Raw genomic sequence first — 24,393 nt, forward strand, 5'->3', positions numbered from 1 at the left:
ATGGCGGAAGCACTCGGCGTTGCATCCAGCGTCATTGCTGTGGTCGAATTATCTGAAAAAGTATTTTCCCTATGCCTAAAATACGTCGGACAGGTGAAGAACGCCGAGAATGATATTCAAAGACTACGCAATAAAGTTAACGGTTTTTTGGATACCGCCATAAAGCTCCAGGACCTCGTTAAAGGACCTCGTGGCAATGAGTTGAAAGCATTGCAACACTTCAAGTCTACGATAGAAGACAGTCGCTTGAAGCTGGAAAACCTCGAGAAACAGCTTCAGCTTTCGACTAGTCGAAAGGGGATGAGCTTTTTCACTATATGCGCACACAAATGGGCATTTGAAAGCAAAGAAGTTAACGAAATCGTTGAGGATCTCGAACGTTGCAGAGGCACTATTTCTTCAGCGTTGACTATCGATCAGACGTAAGCGATGCAATCTGGGAAACGGTGACTGAGCTGATGCAGATACGACCTAGCACGATCCTCCAGAACGTGAATGACCGAACTACGCTTAACCAATTACCCATTGCACACGGTGCCTCTTTTGACTCCAAGGCAGAAGAACACAACCCGACTTGCCTGCCCGACACCCGCGAAAAGCTCCTCAAAGAAATAGACCGCTGGATTGACGACCCTGGGTCGAAGACGATCTTCTGGCTGAATGGAATGGCGGGAACGGGAAAGTCGACTATCTCGCGGACTATTGCTAGAAGGCGATCTAAGCGAGGTGATCTCGGTGCCAGCTTTTTCTTCAAGAGAGGAGAGATGGACCGAGGCAACCTCAACAAATTGATGTCCACTCTAGCCTACCAACTGGCTTTCAACATTCAAGGAGCTGCTTTCTTCACCAAGAAGACCCTTGATGACAATCCAGCCATTATAGAAAAGTCGGCAAGAGAGCAGTTCCAAAAGCTCATCCAGGAACCGCTGTCCGGGGCAGCAGCATCGGTGAAGGTGTTGTCGCCGATCGTGATCGTGATAGATGCCTTGGACGAGTGTGATCAAGAGGCTGATGCCAGGTCGCTGATAAAAATTCTCTCGCAAGCCAAAACTCCGCTTCCTCACCTCAGGGTGTTCGTGACGAGCAGGCCGGAGCTTCCCATTCGGTTGGGATTCAGTCAGGTGCAGGACTCCTACCAGGACTTAGTTCTACATGACATCCCACCAGAAAGTGTCGAGCACGATATAGTTGTGTTCTTGGATGCCGAGTTTGAGAAGATCCGAAACGATTTCAACACGACTGTTGGCGATGAAAGGAAGCTGCCTCCGGATTGGCCAGGCAGCCCAATTGTACAGACTCTTGCGCAGATGGCTGTACCGCTCTTCATCTTTGCAGCTACTGTTTGTCGTTTTGTCGGTGATTCCCGACGGAGGAATCCTCGAACACGATTGCAGACGGTGCTGGATCAAGAGGGGACAAATCATGGGTCGCGACTCGAGCAAACCTACACACCGATTTTACACTCACAGATCGCCGAACTGCCAAAGAAAGAGAGAGATGAGGTGATCAAAGACTTCAAAGTGATTGTCGGCAGTATCGTTACCCTTGCGAGTCCTCTATCGGTGACAGCACTTTCACGATTGATCGACGTTCTACCTGACACTGTAGACGAAAGATTAGATGCGCTGCATTCGGTATTGAGCATCCCGCTCGAACGAGCAATGCCTGTACGGCTGCTGCACTTGTCGTTCCGAGACTATCTTGTTGACCGAGGCAGTAAAGCAACATCGGATTTTTGGGTAGATGAAAAGCTTACGCACCGAAGGCTAGCAAAACACTGCTTGCGTGTCATGCGTGGCGCTCTTCGGAAGAACATATGCGGCCTATCTTTTCCCGGTATGCGTCGATCTGTGGTGGACCTTGAGCAACTGGAGAAAAGTATACCTTCACAAGTCCAATATGCTTGCATGCACTGGGCTTATCATCACACCGAGGGTGACTCCAGGCCAGACGATGGTGAGGAAATTTATAACTTTTTGACGACAAAGTTTCTGCATTGGGTGGAAGCGATGAGTCTACTGGGGCGAGCCAAGGAATGCCTGGACTCACTTAGGTTACTAGCCCGATGGGTAGAGGTTTGTGCTTATGCCTTATGGTTTTAACCACGCTGACAGATGTTAGAACCGAGAAGACTCGAGGCTGTCGACTTTTGTGGCTGATGCAGTGCGGTTTGTTCAGACCTACTTTTCCGTAATAGCCGAAGCGCCGCTGCAGATTTATTGCTGTCTGGCTTTTACACCAAGCAAGAGTGTTGTGCGAATGAGATTTGAATATGCTATTCCGAGATGGATAAGCGCGTTGCCGAAGGTTGAGGCAAACTGGGATGCGTGCTTGTTGACTCTAGAGGGCCATACCGGCCATATCTACTCGGTGGTGTTCTCGCACGACTCGAAAAAGGTGGCATCAGGCTCTGATGACAAGACGATACGGATCTGGGATGCCGAGACGGGCGAGTGCGAGCGAGAGCTGAAGGGCCATACCGAGTATATCAGCTCGGTGGTGTTCTCGCACGACTCGAAAAAGGTGGCATCAAGCTCTGGGGACGAGACGATACGGATCTGGGATGCCGAGACGGGCAAGTGCTTGTTGACTCTAGAGGACCATACCGGCCATATCTACTCGGTGGTGTTCTCGCACGACTCGAAAAAGGTGGCATCAAGCTCTGGGGGCGAGACGATACGGATCTGGGATGCCGAGACGGGCAAGTGCTTGTTGACTCTAGAGGGCCATATCAACCAAAGCTACTTGGTGGTGTTCTCGCACGACTTGAAAAAGGTGGCATCATGCTCTAGGGACGAGACGATACGGATCTGGGATGCCGAGACGGGCAAGTGCTTGTTGACTCTAGAGGGCCATATCAACCAAAACTACTTGGTGGTGTTCTCGCACGACTCGAAAAAGGTGGCATCATGCTCTAGGGACGAGACGATACGGATCTGGGATGCCGAGACGGGCAAGTGCTTGTTGACTCTAGAGGACCATACCGGCCATATCCACTCGGTGGTGTTCTCGCACGACTCGAAAAAGGTGGCATCAGGCTCTGATGACAAGACGATACGGATCTGGGATGCCGAGACGGGCAAGTGCTTGTTGACTCTAGAGGACCATACCGGCCATATCTACTCGGTGGTGTTCTCGCACGACTCGAAAAAGGTGGCATCGGGCTCTGGGGATGAGACGATACGGATCTGGGATGCCGAGACGGGCAAGTGCGAGCGAGAGCTGAAGGGCCATATCAGCAATGTCAACTCGGTGGTGTTCTCGCACGACTTGAAAAAGGTGGCATCAGGCTCTGATGACGAGACGATACGGATCTGGGATGCCGAGACGGGCAAGTGCTTGTTGACTCTAGGGGACCATACCGGCTGGGTCGTCTCGGTGGTGTTCTCGCACGACTCGAAAAAGGTGGCATCAAGCTCTGATGACGGGACGATACGGATCTGGGATGCCGAGACGGGCGAGTGCGGAGACCTCGTATCATTGCATGCAGGTGTTCTATCTTTTACGCTTGATGGGCGTGGCATTGTCACAGACTGGTACATTTCCCCTGACATGCAGCTCACAATTTCGCCCCGGTTCTGCTATGCCGTGGCAATCTTCGCATGCCCCGATGCTTGCCTGCACAGGCAGCACCTGGGTCACGGCGGCCGGAAAGGACTTGCTCTGGCTGCCTCCCGGATGCCGCGGCGGAGAAGTAGCTGTTTCGGGAAGCGGAGTTGTGATAGGTTGCCTATCAGGAAGAGTCTTGGTATTGGGGATTTCTATGGCGGACATGGAGCAGTGGATGGATACAACTACTGAGAATATGAGGGCGTACTAAATTACATTAGACCCTACTCAAGTGTTACTAGCAGAAACGCATTGCGTTTCCTGTTTTTGTCCAATCATCGTCTAGCAATTTCGCCCCATATTTCTCTGATGGAAACGCACTGCGTTTCTTGTAACTACCGCACTTACGAAATTAGAAAACACGAAACGCGTCGCGTTTCCGTCGGCTGACCCTTGTCAAATTGTTGAACTTGATCACTCCAGACCCAAACAACAGCATGATTTTGCTATTGCTTACTAAACCTGACATATCTATCATCTTCGTATAACGTCTACTTGATATCCTCCGTTTCATCCTATGTTATATACTTTTCTAAGCTGAGTCATAATGGACCCCTTCCCTGTTCAGGAGCCAAGCTTCATTACAAGGCTTATACCGCCTGACACTTGTGGATCTCAGCTGGGCTGGAAGCCAAGAGTCAGAAGTGGGGAGCTGAAACGTCGGATCAAGCATACTTAGTCGACCAACAAGCGTTGCATTTTCTATCATGGATTAACTTAGTGTATTTACCAGTTAACTTACGCTTAGCATATGGCCTGTAGCCAATGGTTGACCTAACAGTGATTGGTGATGACGTAAGGTTTTTGTGGTATAACTTAAGTTACATGGTCAATTTTCCGATTGAGATTGGGTGTCCAGGCCTTCCCAGTTTTGGTGTATGCATGTGCACCCTTACAGTAGAAGCTAGTTTTACTACACAGTAACTATGTGCAAAGCAACATATAAACTCAAAATATCGTAACTATATATATATATGTGTGTGAGTGGCAATAACTAGGGATGCACAAGCCTTTCAGACAGACATTTGCTTTTCCTTTTGGCAATGACTAGAGACGTATGTTATTTTGGTTACAAAGGCCGTTGAAGTTGACGAGATTGGAGTAAGGACTGGTTGTTGACGATAACCATGAATATATAGCGTCATTAGAGACAATGCAAAACGAGTGCAGTCTTCTTCAAACGACGTCAAGATCGACTGAGAGCTTTCTGTGACAGTCTAGCAGAGAAACAGAGTGTGCCAATACTGAAGAGGTCCTCTGATGTATACGAAGCTGTGTGTAGCGAAAGAAAACATAAGATAGACGGCCAGTCTAGTTACCAATCCTCTGTGTCAAGGTAAAAGTGGGCAGAGCTATAACTTCCCTTTACAACTCTAACCACTCTCTCAACCCTTAGTTTTCTTTTCTTTCTTCACTACTTTCTAAACAAACCTCTAACTCAACCCTACCCTTTTCACCACTTCCTTTCTCTTTCCCTTACAACTCTAACCACTCTTTTAACCCTCAACTACCTCACCCCTTTTCTCTTACTCCTTCACTTCTTCACTTCTCCTTCCTCTTTTTACTACTTTTTAAAACACCCCCTAACTCAACTCCTCTTTAACTACCTTACTACCTAACAACACAAAAACCTATCCTAGCTGCATGGCGGATTCGCTAGCGATTCCATTTGAAAGCCCATACTAAAAAAAAAAGCGCTAATGAAAGTGTATAGCGATTCCATTTAACATAAACGGAATCGCTGCACCCCCAAGTTTTTATCGCTAAAATGCATTTCAAGCGGATGCATCGATTCATTACATCAAGGGAAGCTTATATCTGGCTTGCCAGCCTATCCTATCCTATCCTAGCTGCGCGGCGGATTCAGCTCTGAATCCAATGGCTTTCCCATAGTAAAAAAAAAGGCGCTAATGAAATGACGACCTGAATCCATTGCACCCCAACGGATTCAGGTCACCCATAGGTTTTCATCGCTAAAATGCATTTCAAGTAGATGCATCGATTCATTACATCGAGGGAAGCTTATATCTGGCTTGCCAGCCTTCGAAAGTCATTTTTGCGGCATTGCGACCCATTTAAAGTTGGAATTAATTGATCGATTGAAGTTGAAAGAGACCAGGGTAAAGCGAGACGTATTAGTCAGCAACCCCAGTTCGAGGGAAGGATTATATTAGCATTCAACTCAAGCCCAGCACTAAGAGCTAGATAAGGTTTAAGGTTTAGTATCACAGCAACAACAAAAGCAAATATAAGAGGGGTATAAATAATATCAATAAATAGGCATAATAATAACATTTCAACCACATTAGAGGACATTTAAATAAGTCGAGATGTTGCCATTTATTAAATTACCCGAGTATCCATTTGTTATATGTACAATATGCCATTATGCATATGTCACCAAGGAGGTCGAGCCGCATTTAAAGAAGCATCACAAGGGCATCAAAGCAGCTACCAGAAGAGATATAGCCCAACAAGTGAGGGATATGCCCGGCATGATCGAGGACCGGAGAGGGTTATTGACGTGGCAGAAGCCACCGCCGACGACCGACCCAATCCCATATATCCATCCGCCCACGTCTGATAATTTAGGTTGCAATGAGGAAGGTTGTTTATTTGTGGTCGGCACCCCGCGGGGCATGCAGGAACATTACCGGAAAGATCACAGGTGGAGCAATCCCCGAGGAAGAGGCGGAAGTCAGCAGATGCGGAAGATACAGGCTCAGCAGGTCCCATGGCGTACCGGCGTCCAAAGCCAGCGGCTTTTCAGCAACGGGCCGGGTAGTGGTTGGTTCGAGGTCGGGTTTGGAGCACCGGCCACCCAGACACCAGACGAGGCTGCCATGATGGAGCGGGCGGTTTATGCCATGGAGCAGAAGCAAAAGCAGTTCGAGCAGGAGGAGAAAGAGTGCATTAAAGCCGCCAACGCAAAGACAGATGCCAATGCGTGGTTGGAGCGTGTAGGATGGGCCGACCATTTGCAGGGTTTAGATCCGGAAGCCATGAGACAGTTGACGGACCCGGTTGGCGAGGAAGAGCATGTTTTGCAGTTAATCCACGACAGCATCATACGCGTCATGTCGCAGGCGCGGATCACAGCCGCACCCAGCACCGTTGGCACCCAGGCGTTGTTCGAAGCGCAGCGTAAAGAAGTCGACAAGAAGCCGCGGCGGCCGTTTGACAATCGGGTCGAGGAAGACACGTGGGCCCGATATACAGCAGTGTGGACAAAGCTGATATGTTATATTTACCGGGCAGAGGAGATTGCAGATGACAAGAAGAGGCCCGGGTTCAAGTTAACAAAGCGGCAGAGCGATTACATGGATGCGTTAGAAGATATGATTCAAGAGCATATTGACGATCCCGAAGCCAACCCGTTAGATAAGGATCAGGTGGACACGTTGACGTTGCAGGTAGTCATTGCATTACTGGACCACAAGTTAACGGCAGGTGAGTATCGTAGCGCCATTATCAGCGGGTTGGCCGTGCTGGGGATCCGGAAAGACGGAGGTTGGATGGATGTGATGGATTACACACCCATGTATTCGGCCGTGATCAAGGTGGCGCGGGCGATGGTTGTGTATCAGTCATTTCAAGAGAGGAAGGCAGAGGTGGCCCGATTAAAGGAGGCGAAGTTGAGGCAACTGGATGACGAGGAGGAGGCCGAAGAAGAAGCCGAAGAGGAAGCGCCCAGCATGTTCCGCATCGTGCGTGAGAAGGTGCAGAGGTTCATGACGACAACATCCAAGGAGACATACGCCGAGCCAACGCCGATGGATTGGATATACGAGGCGCGCACGTATGGCATGTACATTCGGTTCAACACACCAGCGAGCGGGACCGTAGATTGGGATGGCGACCACATCAAGTACCGAAAGACACGGTTCCGGATGGGTGCGTTGACCGAGATGTTGCACGCATTGACGAGGGAAGCGAGAGAGCATTTGGCCACGCTGACGATGGTGGATGATGTGGACCAGCTGCCGCGGATCCCGTGGTCGGCGGTGGAAGACGATCACAGCGAGGACCGGATAGGGTATTCATTCTTAACTGACGACCGAAATCGCGAGTGGGTGAAGAGAGGTAAGAATTGGGTGATGAACCAGATCCGCGATACCCAACCGCATGGGCAGGGCCAGGCACGACGCAAGGTATGGATCGACAACGAGAGAAGGGACGGAAAGCCGTTCCAGGCCCGGGCGGTGCAGTCATACGGTCAAAAGTTCAACGGGTTCATGGAGCGCATATTCATGTTGATGTACATGATGAGCCAACCAGGACGAGTCACCGAGATGACCGGCATACGACATGAGAACACAATGAACGGAGGGGTGCGGAATGTGTTGGCGCATAACGGTATGATGTGCATGGTTACATTATACCACAAGGGATTTCGATTAACGGGGCAGGCCAAAGTGATTCACCGGTATCTGCCCCGTGCCGTAGGTGAGTTGCTGGTGTGGTATTTGTGGTTAGTTTTGCCATTTTGGCAGCAGGTGCAGGGTGTCGTTCAGGATGCCGCGATCCGCAGCCCGTTTATGTGGCCGGACGAAGTGGTACGCAAGGCGGAAGATAGCGCTATAGAAGAGAGGGAGGCGAGATGGGCAGCATTAGAGGGGCATCACAACAACAGTGGCAGACGTGAAGGAGATGACGAAAACGACGAAGATAACGACGGCGGAGGCGGCGGCAGAAACGATATCATCGAAAACTCAGATGACGACGACGTGGGGTTCCAGAGTTGGGTGCAGGAGCGAAAGTGGACATCAGACCGGGTCCGTCGAATCATCCAGCGACACAGCAGGCGATTATTAAGTGTGACGTTGAATATTAGTTCATGGAGGCAGATTGCCATTGCCATCGCCCGTCGATACTTGCATGGTGCATTCAAAGAGTCGACACTGGAAGGGGATGATGAAGATGATGATTTGGATGATAACCCCGTTGATTTGCAAGCCGGACACGGAACACATGTTGCCGGCATGATTTATGCGCGCGAGTTGCAGCAGGGATTGTTCAGCACGGCGTCGATCCGGGACAAGTTCCGAGCGGTTAGCCGGCAATGGCACCGTTTATTCGAGTTCCAGGACAGCGAGGAGGGTGGAGGGATGGCCGCGATAGCCCGGCGAAAGCGTGCCCCGTACGACACGGAGCGTGAATACAATCAGATGCAGCGATTCCGACGGTTGCAGCAGGTCAACATCGCCGGTCAGTTACGACAGATGATGGGCCCGTCGGCGGCATTCCGCGGGCAGCAGGAGACGGTGATCCGGGCAATTATACGGGGAGAGAGTCCCATCATCCAGATCGCAGGCACCGGCGAGGGCAAGAGCATGTCGTTTTTGTTACCGGCGTATTGCGCCAACGATAACGGCGGAACCACAATCGTGATCGTGCCGTTGATATCATTGCGGGATGATTTGCACGGACGTTGTGAGAAGAGCGAAATCGGGACATATGTATGGAAGAGCCGTGAAGGACATCAAATTGCCCCGATCGTGTTCGTGACACCCGAATCAGCCGTGACGAAGGAGTTTGGCGATTTTGTGAACCGATTGCAGGCGCGATGTGCGTTGGACCGGGTTGTGGTGGATGAGTGCCACACGATTTTGGACAGCACCGGCCGATTCCGACCGCAGATGATGGAGTTGGGTCAAGTATTGAATGAATGGGGCGTGCAAAGGTGTTTTTGACGGCCACATTACCGCCCGGCGAGGTAGAGAGGTTTTGCGAGGTTGTCAGGGTACCGATAAACCGTGTCAAGATATTCCGATCGCGAACATCGAGGCCGAATATCCGGTATAGGGTAGTTGAAGTGCCGCCGACGCCGTCGCCAAAACATCAACGTCAGGAGGGGAGAACATGCAAAGATCAGGAAGCCGGGCCAGAAGAAGACGCAGAGGACAGGAAGGTTATGAAGACAGTACGGGATTGGTTATACCAACGCAACAGCGGCCGAGTTATTGTATACGCTAATACGATCGATCGAGTTGAGCGATTGGGAAACATGTTGGAATGCCATGTGTACCATTCGAAAGTAGACACAACAGCAGGCAAGGAGCAAAGATTGCGATTGTGGATCGAGGACGGTCATTTGATCGTAGCGACAAATGCGTTGGGATTAGGAATAGACGTACCGGACGTACGGTTGGTGGTCCACGCCGGCATGCCGAGTCGATTACGAGATTACGTCCAAGAGAGCGGACGGGCCGGGCGAGATGGTGGGCAGAGCGAAGCAATCATCGTCACATGCCGACCGAAGGGAAACGGACGAGAAGATGGCAAGGCGATCGGGAAAAGAGCGAAGCAAGCGCCGGCATCAAGCAACAGTTGGCCAGCAAAGGAGGCGGCGGTGGAGAGGTTCATCAGTGGAATGTGGTGTCGGCGCGTGGTGTTGGATCAGGTGATGGATGGCCGATTAGATCGGGCAGGTTGTGAGGAAGGGGTAGAAGAGATGTGCGACATATGCCGGCGGCAGAGAGATCAGTTGATGTTCGAGGAGGACATATCGTGGGTCGAGAATCAAGAGATCGACAGCAGCAGCAGCAGCAGTATTAGGAGGGAGGGTATTGATACAAGAGATCAACATGGGGGGGGAGAAGCGACAGAAGGTGAGATTCAGTCACGGTTTGAGCAGGCAGGGCGGAGCATACGGTATGAGCAATTCAAGGCGAGGCAAGAAGAGATCCGCATTCATCAGGAGGTGGAGACATTTGAGCGAGAGTTAGGACGCATGTCCTTTGCTATCGAGCGTGCTGGGGGTAGGGTTAGGGTGAGGTAGAATAGGACTGGACTGGACTGAATTGCAAGTAAGTATAGTATTATGCTATCATAGTAGTAGTAGTAGCAGTAGTAGCAGTAGTAGCAGTAGTAGCAGTAGTAGCAGTAGTAGCAGTAGTAGCAGTAGTAGCAGTAGCAGTAGCAGTATAAGGAGCAGGAGGAGGAAGGGTAGTATTTTTGTACCCTGGGGTACAAAGCAATATGCAGTCCCCTACCTACCCTACTATCAACTATCTGCTCACTCCATTATCATCGGGTATATAGGAAAAGGTACTTGGTAATTTTGTACCCTGGGGTAGAAAACCTTGGAATTGCCTATCTGCAGTTAACGTTACTTACATCATCATTATCCTCTTTATAATCTTCGGGAGTCTATGTCACATCGCCGAGTATTGGATTATTATAACTATGACACTGTAGCTTAGCAGAAGGCTTTTACCTATAGAATGCAGTTTTGACTTTATAGAGTGTTAATAGGTACCTTAAGAAGTTGGTAAGAAACAAAGCTGTTTACCTATATAGGGTAGTTAATTTGGGATTGGGTTTTGAGCTGGGGTGGGAGGGGGGAATATGTGACGGGTGAAGGTTCCCAAGGGATAAACTAGTCCGTACTGGTTTATGTTGGCAGAGTCGTAGGGCGTTGTCACTGAGCGTTGCGAAGTGTCACGTCTCTTAATAGTGAATAGAGCGGGTTAGGCGTATTCAGGTAAAGAAGTTTTGTTGATAGCTGGTAGGCCATCGTACTATCTAGTGCTAAGCGAATGTATATATACATGAGGGTTATGCAGGTCGAACGAGGTCGGTTCGACTCTGTTCGACAGGCATGCAAGGCGAACGAGGTCGGTTCGACTCTGTTCGTCATGCAAGTCGAATGGGGTCCGTTCGACTTGTATAGGGTAGGTCTATTCTAAGTGGTGGAAAACGTGGGGTATGTATTGAAGTGAGGTAATGAGATTGATTGATGTAAGGATAAAGAACAACTAACTACAGACAGGACATGTCATCCCAAGCTTATATGACAGACGGATCGGACTATCATTGTACCATCCTTCATGTTCAATCTTCAACCTCAACAGTATGTTATCTCACGTGGGTGGAGATTAGTTGGGTCGTAACAGAATAGACGTATTTATAATTCAGCAGTTAACAGGGGGGGTTAACCCCAGCCTGCTAGGGCATTAGATCTAAGCTACCCTATACAGAACCAACTACCTTGCTTTTATATTTCTTTCTAGATTACTATATAAGTTGATAGACCTTTAGATAGTTAGTATTTCAATCGTACTACTATTTTACAACTAACTATCCTTACTAGATATAGTAGTAAATAGTAAAAAGGTCTTTGTTTACCATGATACAGTTATAAGTAACCTATGGAAGAGTACAGGAAAAAAAGTTTGTGATCAAAAAAGACTACAATTACTAATCCTGAAGCCAATTAAATTGCAGGTGGGAGAAAGACGCAAAATCGAACTAACGCGTAACCGATTGTCAACAACAGGGATAGCTCGACCGGGGTCACGCGTTTACCTCCAAGTGCTAAGCTGCTCCGAGTTAATTCACTCTAGCATACATACACATATGACGGCAACGCTTGATTCACACAAGGTGGCATATATATACTTTAACCCTAATCGGTAAGGTACAGTCTCGTTACAGTCTCCACAACAGACCACAACCCCTGTAGAGCATCCAGCCCGCCCTGCAGCCCCTTCCCCCCCCTGATTTTCACATAAGATTTGCGTGGCTTGGCTTCATCTGCACTCAAATCCACGCCCATCATTTAAGACCACCAGGATCATCACCATCATCAGCACGCTGGTATCAATACATCATCTTCTAGGCCAAGGTATCCGCACGGCAGAAAATTTACCAGCGCCAAAGCATCGTTATTATCACCTGTTACTCATCGTCCTGCATGCAAGCATCAAGAGACTGCAACAAGATGGCAACATCATTATTATCGACCGCTGGCAAGCCTGGGCGGCCAAGCAAAAGGGGGAGAGCAGATGAAGAGACGGATAGGGACGAAAAGAGACCAAGGAAGAAGACAACATGCTTCAAAGACGAAGACTCCGTTCGGGAACAAGCACGAAAACATCGAATCCTGACAGCTCGTATGCCTACTAATGCTCTGACTTCCACATGGAGCCTAGGAAGGAATAGGCGCTTGGATACGAAGCATGTGCGAACTCTCTGCACCGTTTTTACACAGGGCGGATTGAATCGAAAGGCTGAAGAGAATCATCTCCTGGTCCTCTGCAGTCGAGCTGACGTGTCGCGGATGATGAAGCATCTTCAGAGACAAGGCCAGTCGATCAACCCCGACATTTCCGAAGAGTTACCTTTCTTTGACGAATGGTCTTCCGTCAATGGAGGGAGTCAGGCAGAGGTTATGGCTGGACAGCACCGTATCAAGGCTCTCGAGGCATACGTACAGGAAACGGGCGCTGGCGAAAAAGAACTGTGGTGGACCTGCGAGTTCTATGACAAGGGTGCGTTTCGCCATCAGGCAGTGGCGCAGATTCAAGCGGATTTGCATGCCCAGCCATTTTCACCGCCAAGAAATATCCATTATCATTATCATCATCATCATCATCATCATCATCATCATCATCATCATCATCATCATCATCATCATCATCATCATCATCATCATCATCTGGTATACTAACGCGAACCAATCATATGGACAGATACGCTGCCACTAAGCTTAAATCTCAAGCTCCGGGTCAATCGACAGGATCCAGCCATGGCTGATAGTCACGGCCAAGTATGGATGCAAGTCGTTGCAGCATCAAGCCAAGACCCTGACTTATTCTGCGGGAAAGCAGCCCATGTCGAGGATCAGATGATCGACGTTCTTCAGTTAGGCAGTGAGAAGCAATTTCCCACTCGTCGTCTGGCTACCATCTGGAGGAACGAGAGATGGAGAGAGATGGCCACGCGTTGGTGTGAGACCTCGATTGGCAGGGCTACCTTCAAAATCTCAACATGGGACTGGATGATTAGTTACAGAATCGACGATGTAAGTGAAGAAGGACTCTTGACAGTCGGCCTTATCAGCTAATAAAAGTCATATATATGTAGTTCTGGTTTGGGATGTTCCGCAGCGTATTGCAGACGCTGTCTCAACTTCCCGGTGATGCTGCCAACGAAGTGGAGCTGGCGGACTGGAAGAGGATGTCGGAGTTCCTGGGCTCAACCCGCACAAAAGATCAGGTCCAGACACTCTTCTATCCGCCTTCATCATCATCATCATTATCATCATCATTATCATCGTCATCATCCACAGCTACGAATAGAAACACCAAACGTCGACCCGGTTTCCTTACTACAACAGATGACGCCGGATATGAAGAGATATACAGCAGGATTCTTAGGACCTCCCGGCTACGGTTTACCAATATCCACCGCCTTCTAAGCCTAAGCAGAGAGGATGGGAAGGTGCTATTTCAGGTCATGAACCATGTTGTTGCTTGGTTGAATGCCACCCCCACGACGATCTCCAATCAACGTGACAACAACAAGCCGCCTCTGCGGGCTGACATAGTGTCAACGCTAAACCACTGCTCCGACCGATACGTCCACGAGGCTGAGAAGAGACTTGGTGTCCTCGTGTGGGAGCCAGACCACCATCATTACAATTCAACGCCCGAGGCAGCTTCTATACTCTTGCAGCATGAAGTCCTCGAATTTGTTCTCCAACGTCTTGGGGACTTCAAAAGTCCATCGGTCAAGTTGTATCTGGAGCAAGCACCCAGACAGGTCGACAGCGCCCAATACACCAAGCGTTTCGAACACGAGACGTGGAACGAAGTACTGACAATAGTCCAGCGGTGGGTTGGGCACGAATTCTCTTCCGAGTGGATGAAGCGGCCTCGAAACGATCACATCCTCCCTGACCAAGCTTGCAGCGATAATACAACGCCTTCCCGCCCCGCTCACCTTGTCCTGACTACGTCGTTGGGGGACTGTATTAGAAAGGATCCGGAGCTTGGAGCCGATTCAGCTTCTATCGTAATGGAAAAGCTCGGGAACGAGGCTTTCGAGGCTGTGCTGAGTCGATGGCTCACTCAGCATCAGCGTCAACGTGATCCTGATGCAGTGGCGGTCTGCAATGAAAAAGCAAAAGGTGGCGTCCCGGAGGACGCAGTACCCGGACCAAGAACAAGAACGTCCCCCAATCTAAACGAGGATCAAGAAATCCCACCGCAGGAAAAAGCAAAGAAGACAGGCCATCATGATGATAGTGGCGACCCTGTTACTGACTGTAACTCTGGTCCCGACTCATCCGAGTCATCCCCCAACCTTGACCTTAATTACGACAAAACTACATTATCATCATCATCGTTATCATTATTACAGCCAAAAAGGTCACGAGATATCGAAATTATCCAGATCCAGCCACTGGTACCTCCAACAACCAAGCCAAGGACGGGTACCAAGCAACATCATCATCATCTTGGCAAACCGCAACGGCATTCCTTGCCAGGTGCGAGGCCATCATCATCGTCATCACCGGGGCCACAACGTAGAGCAGGGGGGTCAGACAGGGGGACAGCGCGAGCGGGCGCTCCCACCTCTTCAAAGCAACCTGGATCAGGGGGGGACAAGCGAACGCCCGCAGCAAGCACAATGTCGTCGTCATCTTCTTCTTCTCGAATAGCACAAAACAAACCTACATGGTCACGCGGGGTCGAGGCGAAGTAGTATTATAGTAATACGATCGCAAGTAAGCGTAATAGCCATAGCCTGCCTGTGTTATAAATGTGACCAGTCGAGACTATACAGTGGCTAGGACCGTCTGCAATAGTACGATCAACAAGGAGCTGTAACTAATTACACTTTCCCAAACTTAAGCTTGTTTCATAAGTAATTTCAACCCTAGGGTACAAGTGGCCTAATACTGCTAGTCGGTGTGATTGTGGCTTGGGGGAAATGAGCATGGCCAGGGGTAATGTGATTTGAAGTTTATCCTTGCAGTAAATTCGCACATAGCTCATTGTGGTCTCCCGAGCGTCCCGCTGTTATGTCTGTACGTACGTCTATCACATAAGCGGCGTATACTTACGATACGGCTTGTTGGCGTACAGTCACGCAGTTCTTCCGACTACCAATCGATGCTCTACCCGGTCTCGAAGAGCAGTACTCCATATTGATTGACATGCTGCATAATCATCGACGCGATGTATGAGCACGATATCCTACTGAGCGAGATCGCCGAACCAGAGGACTACGTCTCTGTAGGCGCTACAGAAGAAAGCAACGATGATGGCATTGAAAGCTTTGCCGGCACCGACTTTGTTGACGAACTCTATACGAACGGCGGCGAACTCGATGAGCATGGCGTCAGCGTGCCTGTTGAGGTTCAGGCCACGAATAAAGATGACTTCAAGGTTGATCATTCGAAGGGAAGCTTTAAGATGAAACGTCAGTTTACGAGCTTTATGTTTTCCAGTTTCATATCTCTTTATTGACAATAGCGGCGTCTATTCCAGCCGAGAACTTCATATCACGAACGAGCGCGCCCGATTTCGATGCAGCCCAGGCACTCGAGATGTTTCAGCGAAGATACACGATAGACTACGGAAGGAAGGCATCCGGGTCCAGAGCTGCGAACCCTGAAGACAGATACTTCCCTATCTTTCACCTGGACATGGTAGGCATCGTTGGCCGGCCTCTTTGTCCGATCACGAGAAGGAGCGGGTTCTTCGACAACGTCACGTTTACTCTGAGATACTGGCACTCATCGTACGCTGGCAAACACTTGACGGCCAACCTGCCCTTCGACATTCGCAACCGGACTTTTCGAATTGCGACTGCAGCATCTCGCGAGGTTTGGTTCATCGTGATGCATCCAATGGAGAGCCAGATGGATGACTTGTCTGGGTCGCACGGCCAGCGTCGGCAACGGCAGAAGGCCTCCCGTCAAAGCAGCGCCTTCGAGCGACACCATTCCAAGACACTTGCCGAATACATCGTCGAGGTCTTCACGGATAGTGAACTCTTGGGCGAAGGGGTTGAGCCCTCATGGGGCTTGAACGACCGGCGTACATCAATTCTGTCGTATGACAAGTGGACAACCTTCCAGACACTCTTCATGGCGAACTGGAAGACGTTTTCCGAAAATCACTCCTATGACCGCTTCTGGGTTGACAACGAGCCTGCTTTCCACACATATGACTGTGGGGCCAATATTGAGATTGAAGTCAACGAGGAGCTCAAAGACCTACCGATGGAGACACGCCTACGGTCGGAGAGCGAAGACGAGAATGATTCTGACTCGGACTCTGATCCTGACTCCGAGATTGAGCCTGAGCCTGAACCTGAGCCAGAGCCGGAACTTGCTTCTGAACTCGACCCTGGTGAACCTGGGTCTGAGACTGAGTCCGAGCATAGTTCTGAGCTTGAAGCAAGTGGTTTAGATGCTGTGGATGATCATGAGAACAGTCATGGTGACCACAGAGGTGGCACAGTCAGTGGGGGCGAAGCGCCTACCGAGGGTAACCCAGCAGGCCCCGAGAACAGCCACAACATCTACCAAGAGCACCTGTATAGTGGCGGACTTGAACATCTCCGTACCGAACTGGAGAAGAAGTACAACATCGACAACATCGACCAGATCTCCTATGCCTTAGCGGCGGATGTCAACTGTATCGAGCGTACCTCCTCGAACCGAAGCTCGTTTCAGCAAGGTGATGTCGATAACGGAACACTGTCACTCCTAGCAGACCGATGTGCACTTGTTCGGCATTTTGGTGGGTTGAAAGGTTTCACTTTTTATCCACTCGCATTCCATCCCAGATATGGGAACTTTTCCTCACCACATCCACCACCTTTCCTCAACGATATATGCCTTGTTATGCGCCACAACATGAGCTACCGCAATAACGGTGCTGAAGACGTCCTCTCTTTCGGCTACTTCCATGCCTACTCCAACATCAAGCGGACGATTCGACACAGCCCAGAAGACCTGCTTCCTGCTCGGGGCATAGCCACCGGTGCTCTGACTCTTCCCCCGAGCGAGGCGAAACAGCGAGGTTACATCTCCGCCCGTCAACAGCGACTGCTGCGAACTCTTGCTGGCGAGCAGACGCCTGACCAGCCATCCCTGACCATGCCATTCGCGCGCGAGGGCCATCGCATAAGAGCAGCCATGTCGCAAGAGCAGGTGGCCTTCCGTATGGAGCAGGTTGTAACCGTCCGACCAAGCAAGCTTGAGCGTGGCCATCGACACTTCTTCAGTGTTCTCCATCCCATCTTCCAGCTTATGCGATTCTTTCTCAAGGAGAAGCGGGCATACAACACTGTGCTGAGGAGCTTTCTGCCATCCGTCTTCCCCACCATCCTCTGTTCCTTTGCTAAACTGTTTGAGCTTGGACTGGCGGAGATGCATCGGAGGTTCCTGGCACGGGCTGAAAAGGGTCTTGACCTGGCTCTTTCGGAAGCTGTCGCGGTGCTGGATCGGCTGGGGAACTACTGCTTCACCGGTGACACGAGAGTGCTGATGACCACCGTCTTCCGGCCGCTTCTTACTACGGAGAGCCTCAAGTCATGTGCCTGGCCGTACGTGTCGGCTACCATGCTCGACTTTCGCGGTTCGAGCGGCAAGCTGGATATCGTTCGGTGGCCCCGGACGAAGGATGAAGAGCACAAACCGATATTGCTACACATCGCGTCACTAGAGTACCACTACGGCCGGGTCGTCGCAGCCAACTGCCACAGCCGGGTATGGTTCGGCCAGCTCGGGGCGGAGGACATCAGACATGTCGGAAGTGCCATCAAGTTTCTGGGCAAGGTTATCCGCGGATTCTGGGTACCACAGATGGTAGCTTTCATGACACATCAGCTCCGCATCCACTTCAACCAAGGCGCCCGTAGCGGCCGAGACCCGGCAGAGCATATTCGACGATCGGAGCGTTTCGGTACCGTCTTAGACGCATGGGAGCAGAGCGAAAAGCCCTTCAGCAGCAGGTCAGTTAGAACTATCCGCAGAGTGACCCTCCTGCAAGTCTGGCTGGTACGATGAGCCGCCATGGGGCAAACATGTCAGGCTAACCTGTAACGGTGTGGACAAACAGGCAATTCGACAAGCTGTTCTCGGGAACGGCAGACGATATCGAACCTATGCCTCTGCCTCCCCCCTCCAGGTCAAATAAGGCACGAAGCGACTTTGCGAGCGAGATATACGAGGCGTGCCTGAAAGGCGATGAGACCGCCATACAAGCCATAGCATCTAAGAATGCCACATGGCCATCCATGCTCGGCGAAGCTATACGCCATACAAGAGAGGAGAGTGTGACGGCCCGCGAGTGGGTTGATGCGATCGCAAACCAGATGGCAGAGGCTGGCATAGATTGGGTTCCTGGGTACTACTGCAAACGGCTGACGTCACGACGTATCATCCAGCTCGAGAGAGTCCAGCTTTCCGAGCGACCAGCAGTCGTGTTAACCGGACCACCGGATAGTCTCAAGCGAGCAGCAATGGAGGCAGAGCTGCGTATGGCGGCAGGCGGAGAGCCCGCGGCAAAGCGGAGCAGGAAGAGAAAGATCAATATAGGTTGTGAGGTACCCATCACAAAGGTGCCCCAGATGATCCTAGAAGGGTTCGGTAAGCTGGAGAAGAACTACGACAAGACAGATCCGATGGCGGTCCGACACATCAACCGTGCCAGGAGCTGTTTGGCTGAATGCTTGGGTGATCCGCTGTGCGACATGATGCTTCTGCTGGCTCTGACGTTCGGTGCTTGCACGGTGACGCCGCATATCGACGAGATGGGAGCTGAATTCCACCCGGCTGCGAAGCGAAAAGACTCCGACATGCTGGCGGCAACCATGGTCATACGAATGCTCTGGTTCATGAGGAGGGAAGAGTTTCCATGGGACGATACTGGAGGGAAAATGTTGTCGGTCGGGAAGATGACCCAAAAGATTGGTAAGTAGGAGCCAAAGTGGAGCCAGATACTTAAGTACAAGCCAACTGACCATTCTCCTGTATCTTCTTATACTATAGAAAACAGAGGTTTTAACAACCGCGGGCTACTCAAGCTCGGATGGGTTGAACATAATTCGACGACTGGTACCCGTCGTCGGACGCCGCGGACAACAGAGCTAAAGCTCAAGTCGGTGGAGGAGCTCTACGATGACCGTAAGCGTCTAGTCTCGGCCATGAAGAACGCCGAGAAATTCATATCTATTGTGTTTGGAAGTGATAATAAAATATGGGTAGCTAGGTGTTCTTCAATTATTCAAGATAGATGATAATCAACTATACCTAAGCTATAGGGAATTGACATACAGGCATAACACTTTTACTACCTAGGCATAACTTTATCTAGGTTTATAAAGAAGAAAGAATTCCCATAAGAGGATACTAGAGAACTTAGAATAAGTGCATAGTATAGGGTAGTTAGCTAGTGTTAAAACAAAGCAGCATAGACCTTTACAATATAACTTGAAAAAAATAAAAAGAAACCCTATATTGTAAGTCTAGCATGATTATCACTACCCTAATACATATGTTTCTAGATAAGATACATTACCATCTATATAGGTATACTAAACAGTACAAGCTAAAAATATACTTTAGTACATTTCCCCAGAGTATCTCATGCCACGAAGAGTTCCTTCTTCTTCCAACCGACTCAGCAATCTCTCTTTTGCGCCGGGACTGGATGCATCTTCCGTCAAGATAAACGGCACAGCGATTTCCTCAATGAGGTTACAGAACCTATGAATATCGTCCGTTTTAATGTCCCGTCTCGAACGACAGACGAAGAGAATGCTTCCCTGGCCAAGGCAACGTCGGTAATCAGGCGTGTGAACCCATTCTCCGCCCTTGACAGAGGTCGTCATCAACAAAAGCTGAGCCAGAGGATTCTGTAGATCATCTGCCAGAGGTGCCTTATCGTTCTTGGATTGATGATGATGATTATTGCTGTACGACTTGGCAACGAGGTTCACGCCAAAAAGCGCGGGAATATCGCACGGGTCATCGCCCTCGAGGTTGAATAGGGGATGCGTCTTGGGCACAGCCACTTCCACCAGCTGTGGCTCCTGTCGGTCGATCTGATCACGCAGGCAGTTGATACGGACACCAGTCACCTTGGAGATCCTGCCGGCTAGCACGCGCTTGGAGAAATGGTCGGCCTCCATGCCAGGTTCGATCATGCTGCCGATTGTGTCCCTATAGTAGCCCAGGTACCTAGTCTATGGCATCGCGGTAGGCAGTGAGGGTTATGTCGGTGGACTGGCGTGGCTCCTCATAGCCGGACCCTTTCCTCATCACTGCCACAACCGGGCCTTTCCAGATAAACTCGCCCCACGTATCACCGATCAGAGTTGGGATTGTACCATGGATAGCCTTGTTTGTTGTTATATTGCGGGGTGTCGCATCCGGATCGAGGAACCAAATGTGAAGCGTGTCCTGCCAGCTTGGCCTTCCTCGGAGAACATTGCCTTGCACCTCGCGCAAGCCGCGTCCGATATATCCGTCGTTCCCGGGCAGGGTTCGGATCAATTCAACGAGCATCAATATAACACCTCGTTGATAGATAATAGATGATTACGTAATGACAGGTGGGTTGATTGATAGAAGTTGATAAACAAACGACATTGATTGATAGATGTTGGTATCCGTTGATAGGTGTTGCACCCATATTTGCTGACAAGCCAAGCCTCTAGCTGTTAATCCTCAGATTCTTCGACATCTGGTATCATGTTGCCCGTCCACTTCAACATTGGATCAAGATCCTGGATCACACCAGCGTGGTACCAGCTCCGGATGGTCTGACAGAGTGAAAGAGTATCGGCATGCAGTCGGTTGCGCAGAGGAACCACCATGTGACCGGTGACGCTAAACAGACGCTCGACCTCAGCACTCATGGGAAGTACAGTGTGTAGATCTAGAGCCATGCGTGATAGCCGAGGGTATTTTTGCCTTCTCTTGTGCCAGTAAAGACGCGGGTCCTCCACATGCTTATCGCCTGCAGCGTGATCATGCTCCCATAGTTCAAACTCATCCGGCTCAGTTGCCGCTGGCGACGCACATGGTGACAAGGAGGCTGACGTTTGCCCGCTGACGTCTCGCCTTTGCTTTTTGAAGTTTGTGAATTTGTTGGTCGAAAGACGAAGGGCTTTCCTAGGCGGCTCGAGGACGTCTTCAGCGTCAATCGGCAAATCTTTGTACTGTTCACGCCATAGGCGGTACACCTGTTGCCTCGCTGCGTCGATCCAGTTGGGGTGATCTTCGTACCACCCGTCGAAAGCGTCCCAACGTTTCCCAGGATTCAGAACCGCGGCAGCGTAGATCAATGGTGATTCACCCACCTTCGCGTAGTAGGAATCGAGCTTCTTCCACGCATTGTTGACGTTCACGACCAAATGATCACCTTCAGGAAGACCTGCCACGATGCCCTTCGCAGTCTCGAGGCCGTCGAGGAGAAACTCATATGCATCAAGGATTTCCCAACTTGCGCCATGAATCTGGTCAATGGCTTCCTCGCCAAGGCTTCGCTGTTTCTCGCGAGACTGGGAGTCGCCCTGCAGGGATTTGATGACAAGCTCAAAATTGAGAAGGATGTCATGGAGAGCTTGTATTGCCTCCCAATCACTCTCTTCCAGCCTATTGCCTTCCTGGAGAAAGTAGGGTTCTCTGACGCCCTTCCTCAAGTTGCCGCATCTTGTTCGGTTCTCAGAGTTGAAATGTGCCCTAGCCTCGAATATGAAGGTATCGTAAAAAGGCTTTAGTCGAAGCGCGCGTTGCATCATGTAGAATTGCGAAAGCCATCGGGTGGCATTGTCGGTGACAACCTTAACTGGTTTATGGGCTTTGAACCCAGAGTCTTCTGCTGCCTCTCGAATGCGGTGCTCCTGGGCCGAGATAAGCTTCCTCGTCCATAGGTCTGACCGATTGACTTCTTGACAGAAGTTGTGAAGCTTCCCAACGGGTCCTCTCTTCCTCCACTGCTCGTGTTCGCGCTGCACAGTAAGCAGGCCATCGTTAACATCCCGCTCGAAAGACTCATAATCTTGGCCGAAAAGAAGGGCCTTTACAACCAAATTTATAACATGACCCAGGCAGCGAACTCTGCGCTCTGGCCAATGAAAGCCCAGGGCATCCCCGATTTCCGCCAAAGCCGTATCGTTGTTCGATGCATTGTCGACAGTGAAATATCCGATCTTCTTCTCGATATCGTAGGAGCTGATGACTTCGAGAACCGCAGCGGCGATATTCTTCTCAGTATGCCTGCCATCCATTTCAGGCAGACCAAGCACAATTTTGTGGGGTTGTGCCTGTCGGTCGCGATATACGGCACTGACACCATAGAGTGAGAGGCCGTTTGTTGAAGTCCAGCCATCAAAAGCAAGATGAACTTGACCAGGGCTCTCCTGAAGCGTCTTGGCTACCAGCCCCTTGTTTTTCTCGTATTCGCGAAACGCAATCGCCCGCACGCTCTTGTCGCTGATGTGCGCGCGTTGGATGCCGACCGAAGGGCTGAGATACTCGAGGACTTCGCGAAGAAAGGGATGTTGCGCGGTGCGGAAGGGCAGGTTGGCGCTGACCATCCACTTGACCATCTTGCGTTGGAACTCCTCCTTGTTGAAAGAGGCAACCAGTCGATTCGCCATAGCTTGCTGATTCGCGTCGTTGACGTCGAGGCCAAAGAACGAAACGACCGACATCTGATCCGCCATGTCATGTGGACGTTTCAGAGTATTCGGTACGGTTCGCTTCGCGCTCGCGTTGCGCACGTTGTGGAAGCTCGAGAGATGTAGCTCAACGTTGCTGAGGTTTCGAGCGTCGTAGTGTGAGGGTCGAAGGTCTCGCTTCTTAACGCAAAAGCCGCAGACCCATGTGGCACTGTTGCCCGCCTTTGAGATATCGAAGCCGAACTTCCATACCCATTGTCTTGTAGATGACCTGCGTTCACTGAGGGTGTAGCCTTTGAATCGTTCGAAGACGAAATCATGATCCTCGTCAGTAAGGTCCAGGGGGTCAGAACCTGTAAAGTTGGCATCATGAGCGTGGGGATGAGGGGAGGCTGATTTGCTTCGCAAAGGCGTTGACGGTGTGGATGATGGAGCAATGGTGGCCGAGCTCTGCATTTCGTCAGGTGGTTGCTGTTGGCGAACGCGTCAACGACGCGTCTCGTTGCGCGCGAAATATCTTGCCTCGGTCCGCCCACCTACCCTGCAGTCCGCCGTCAACAAACATCAACTTCATCAACGTTGATGCCATCTCGTTGAATTGATATGTCTTGGCGAGTAATGAAATTGATTGATAGATATTGAAACATCTCTGACGCCCGTTGATTGATGGTTGATGCTCGTTGAATTGATCCGAACCCTGTTCCCGGGGATATATAGGAGCTGGTCCAGGACTGGGTGGAAGTACGGTATATCATGGTACTTGTCCTTCTTGGTGTCTACCCACACAACGGAAGGCCTCTTCTTATCCATTGGGAAGAAGATGGCAAGATGGTGTGTTGGAGAAGGCCGACTGGCATAGTTATCTTGGGCATTTTCTGCGAATTTGGTGCAGAGAAGGCGATGGGTGCGCCAATCCGTTTGTTGACATTCGATAGAGCAGTACGCGGCAGAACGGCAGCGGGCGCATCGGCTCGCCTCGGAAGAGCCGCAAATTGTGCATTGGACGTCCATATCCATGATTAGAAGCGGGCAACTGGATATTGTTATGGGAGAGGCAGGAGTGCGAAAGCAGTAATAAAATAGTTAAGAGAGAAAAAATAAAAAATATAAAAAAGGAAATCGGAGATATGTTATACCAAGTTAAATAGGTAACGGTTTTTTTTTTTCTTTCTCGTTTTTGCTTATTCTGTGCTTTGTCTATCTATTCCTTTATGGGTGTGCGCATAGTTGAGAAATCGGGTATGTTTGTTTATGGCTTGGTGACTAGTTCAGGGGCTGTCACAGTCACAATCACGGCAGCTAGGATGACCAATGGCGGGGTGGCAGGGATAGGTGCAGGGGGTGGCTGGG

At 50.3% G+C, this 24,393-nt stretch overlaps 5 protein-coding genes across 5 annotated transcripts; 4 read left to right on the forward strand and 1 right to left on the reverse strand.

Moving 5' to 3' along the window:
* FPOAC1_012905 (uncharacterized protein) lies at positions 1-3,801 on the forward strand (the record flags this gene model as incomplete). Its single annotated transcript, XM_044857248.1, has 3 exons — positions 1-422; positions 476-2,075; positions 2,122-3,801. 3 exons carry the CDS (start codon positions 1-3, stop codon positions 3,799-3,801), a joined length of 3,702 nt encoding a protein of 1,233 aa, XP_044701431.1.
* A 2,513-nt stretch (positions 3,802-6,314) lies between these two features.
* FPOAC1_012906 (uncharacterized protein) lies at positions 6,315-9,302 on the forward strand (the record flags this gene model as incomplete). Its single annotated transcript, XM_044857249.1, has 1 exon — positions 6,315-9,302. The coding sequence occupies one exon, from the start codon at positions 6,315-6,317 to the stop codon at positions 9,300-9,302; it is 2,988 nt and encodes a 995-aa protein (XP_044701432.1).
* A 3,032-nt stretch (positions 9,303-12,334) lies between these two features.
* FPOAC1_012907 (uncharacterized protein) lies at positions 12,335-14,927 on the forward strand (the record flags this gene model as incomplete). Its single annotated transcript, XM_044857250.1, has 4 exons — positions 12,335-12,884; positions 13,086-13,417; positions 13,480-14,662; positions 14,758-14,927. 4 exons carry the CDS (start codon positions 12,335-12,337, stop codon positions 14,925-14,927), a joined length of 2,235 nt encoding a protein of 744 aa, XP_044701433.1.
* Positions 14,928-15,578: 651 nt separating this feature from the next.
* FPOAC1_012908 (uncharacterized protein) lies at positions 15,579-19,653 on the forward strand (the record flags this gene model as incomplete). Its single annotated transcript, XM_044857251.1, has 4 exons — positions 15,579-15,822; positions 15,891-18,366; positions 18,474-19,327; positions 19,406-19,653. 4 exons carry the CDS (start codon positions 15,579-15,581, stop codon positions 19,651-19,653), a joined length of 3,822 nt encoding a protein of 1,273 aa, XP_044701434.1.
* A 324-nt stretch (positions 19,654-19,977) lies between these two features.
* On the reverse strand, positions 19,978-20,562 carry FPOAC1_012909 (uncharacterized protein; the record flags this gene model as incomplete). Its single annotated transcript, XM_044857252.1, has 1 exon — positions 19,978-20,562. The coding sequence occupies one exon, from the start codon at positions 20,560-20,562 to the stop codon at positions 19,978-19,980; it is 585 nt and encodes a 194-aa protein (XP_044701435.1).
* Positions 20,563-24,393: the final 3,831 nt, after the last annotated feature.

This window comes from Fusarium poae (assembly GCF_019609905.1).
Source record: "Fusarium poae strain DAOMC 252244 chromosome Unknown contig_1, whole genome shotgun sequence".
Taxonomy (NCBI): Eukaryota; Fungi; Ascomycota; class Sordariomycetes; order Hypocreales; family Nectriaceae; genus Fusarium; species Fusarium poae.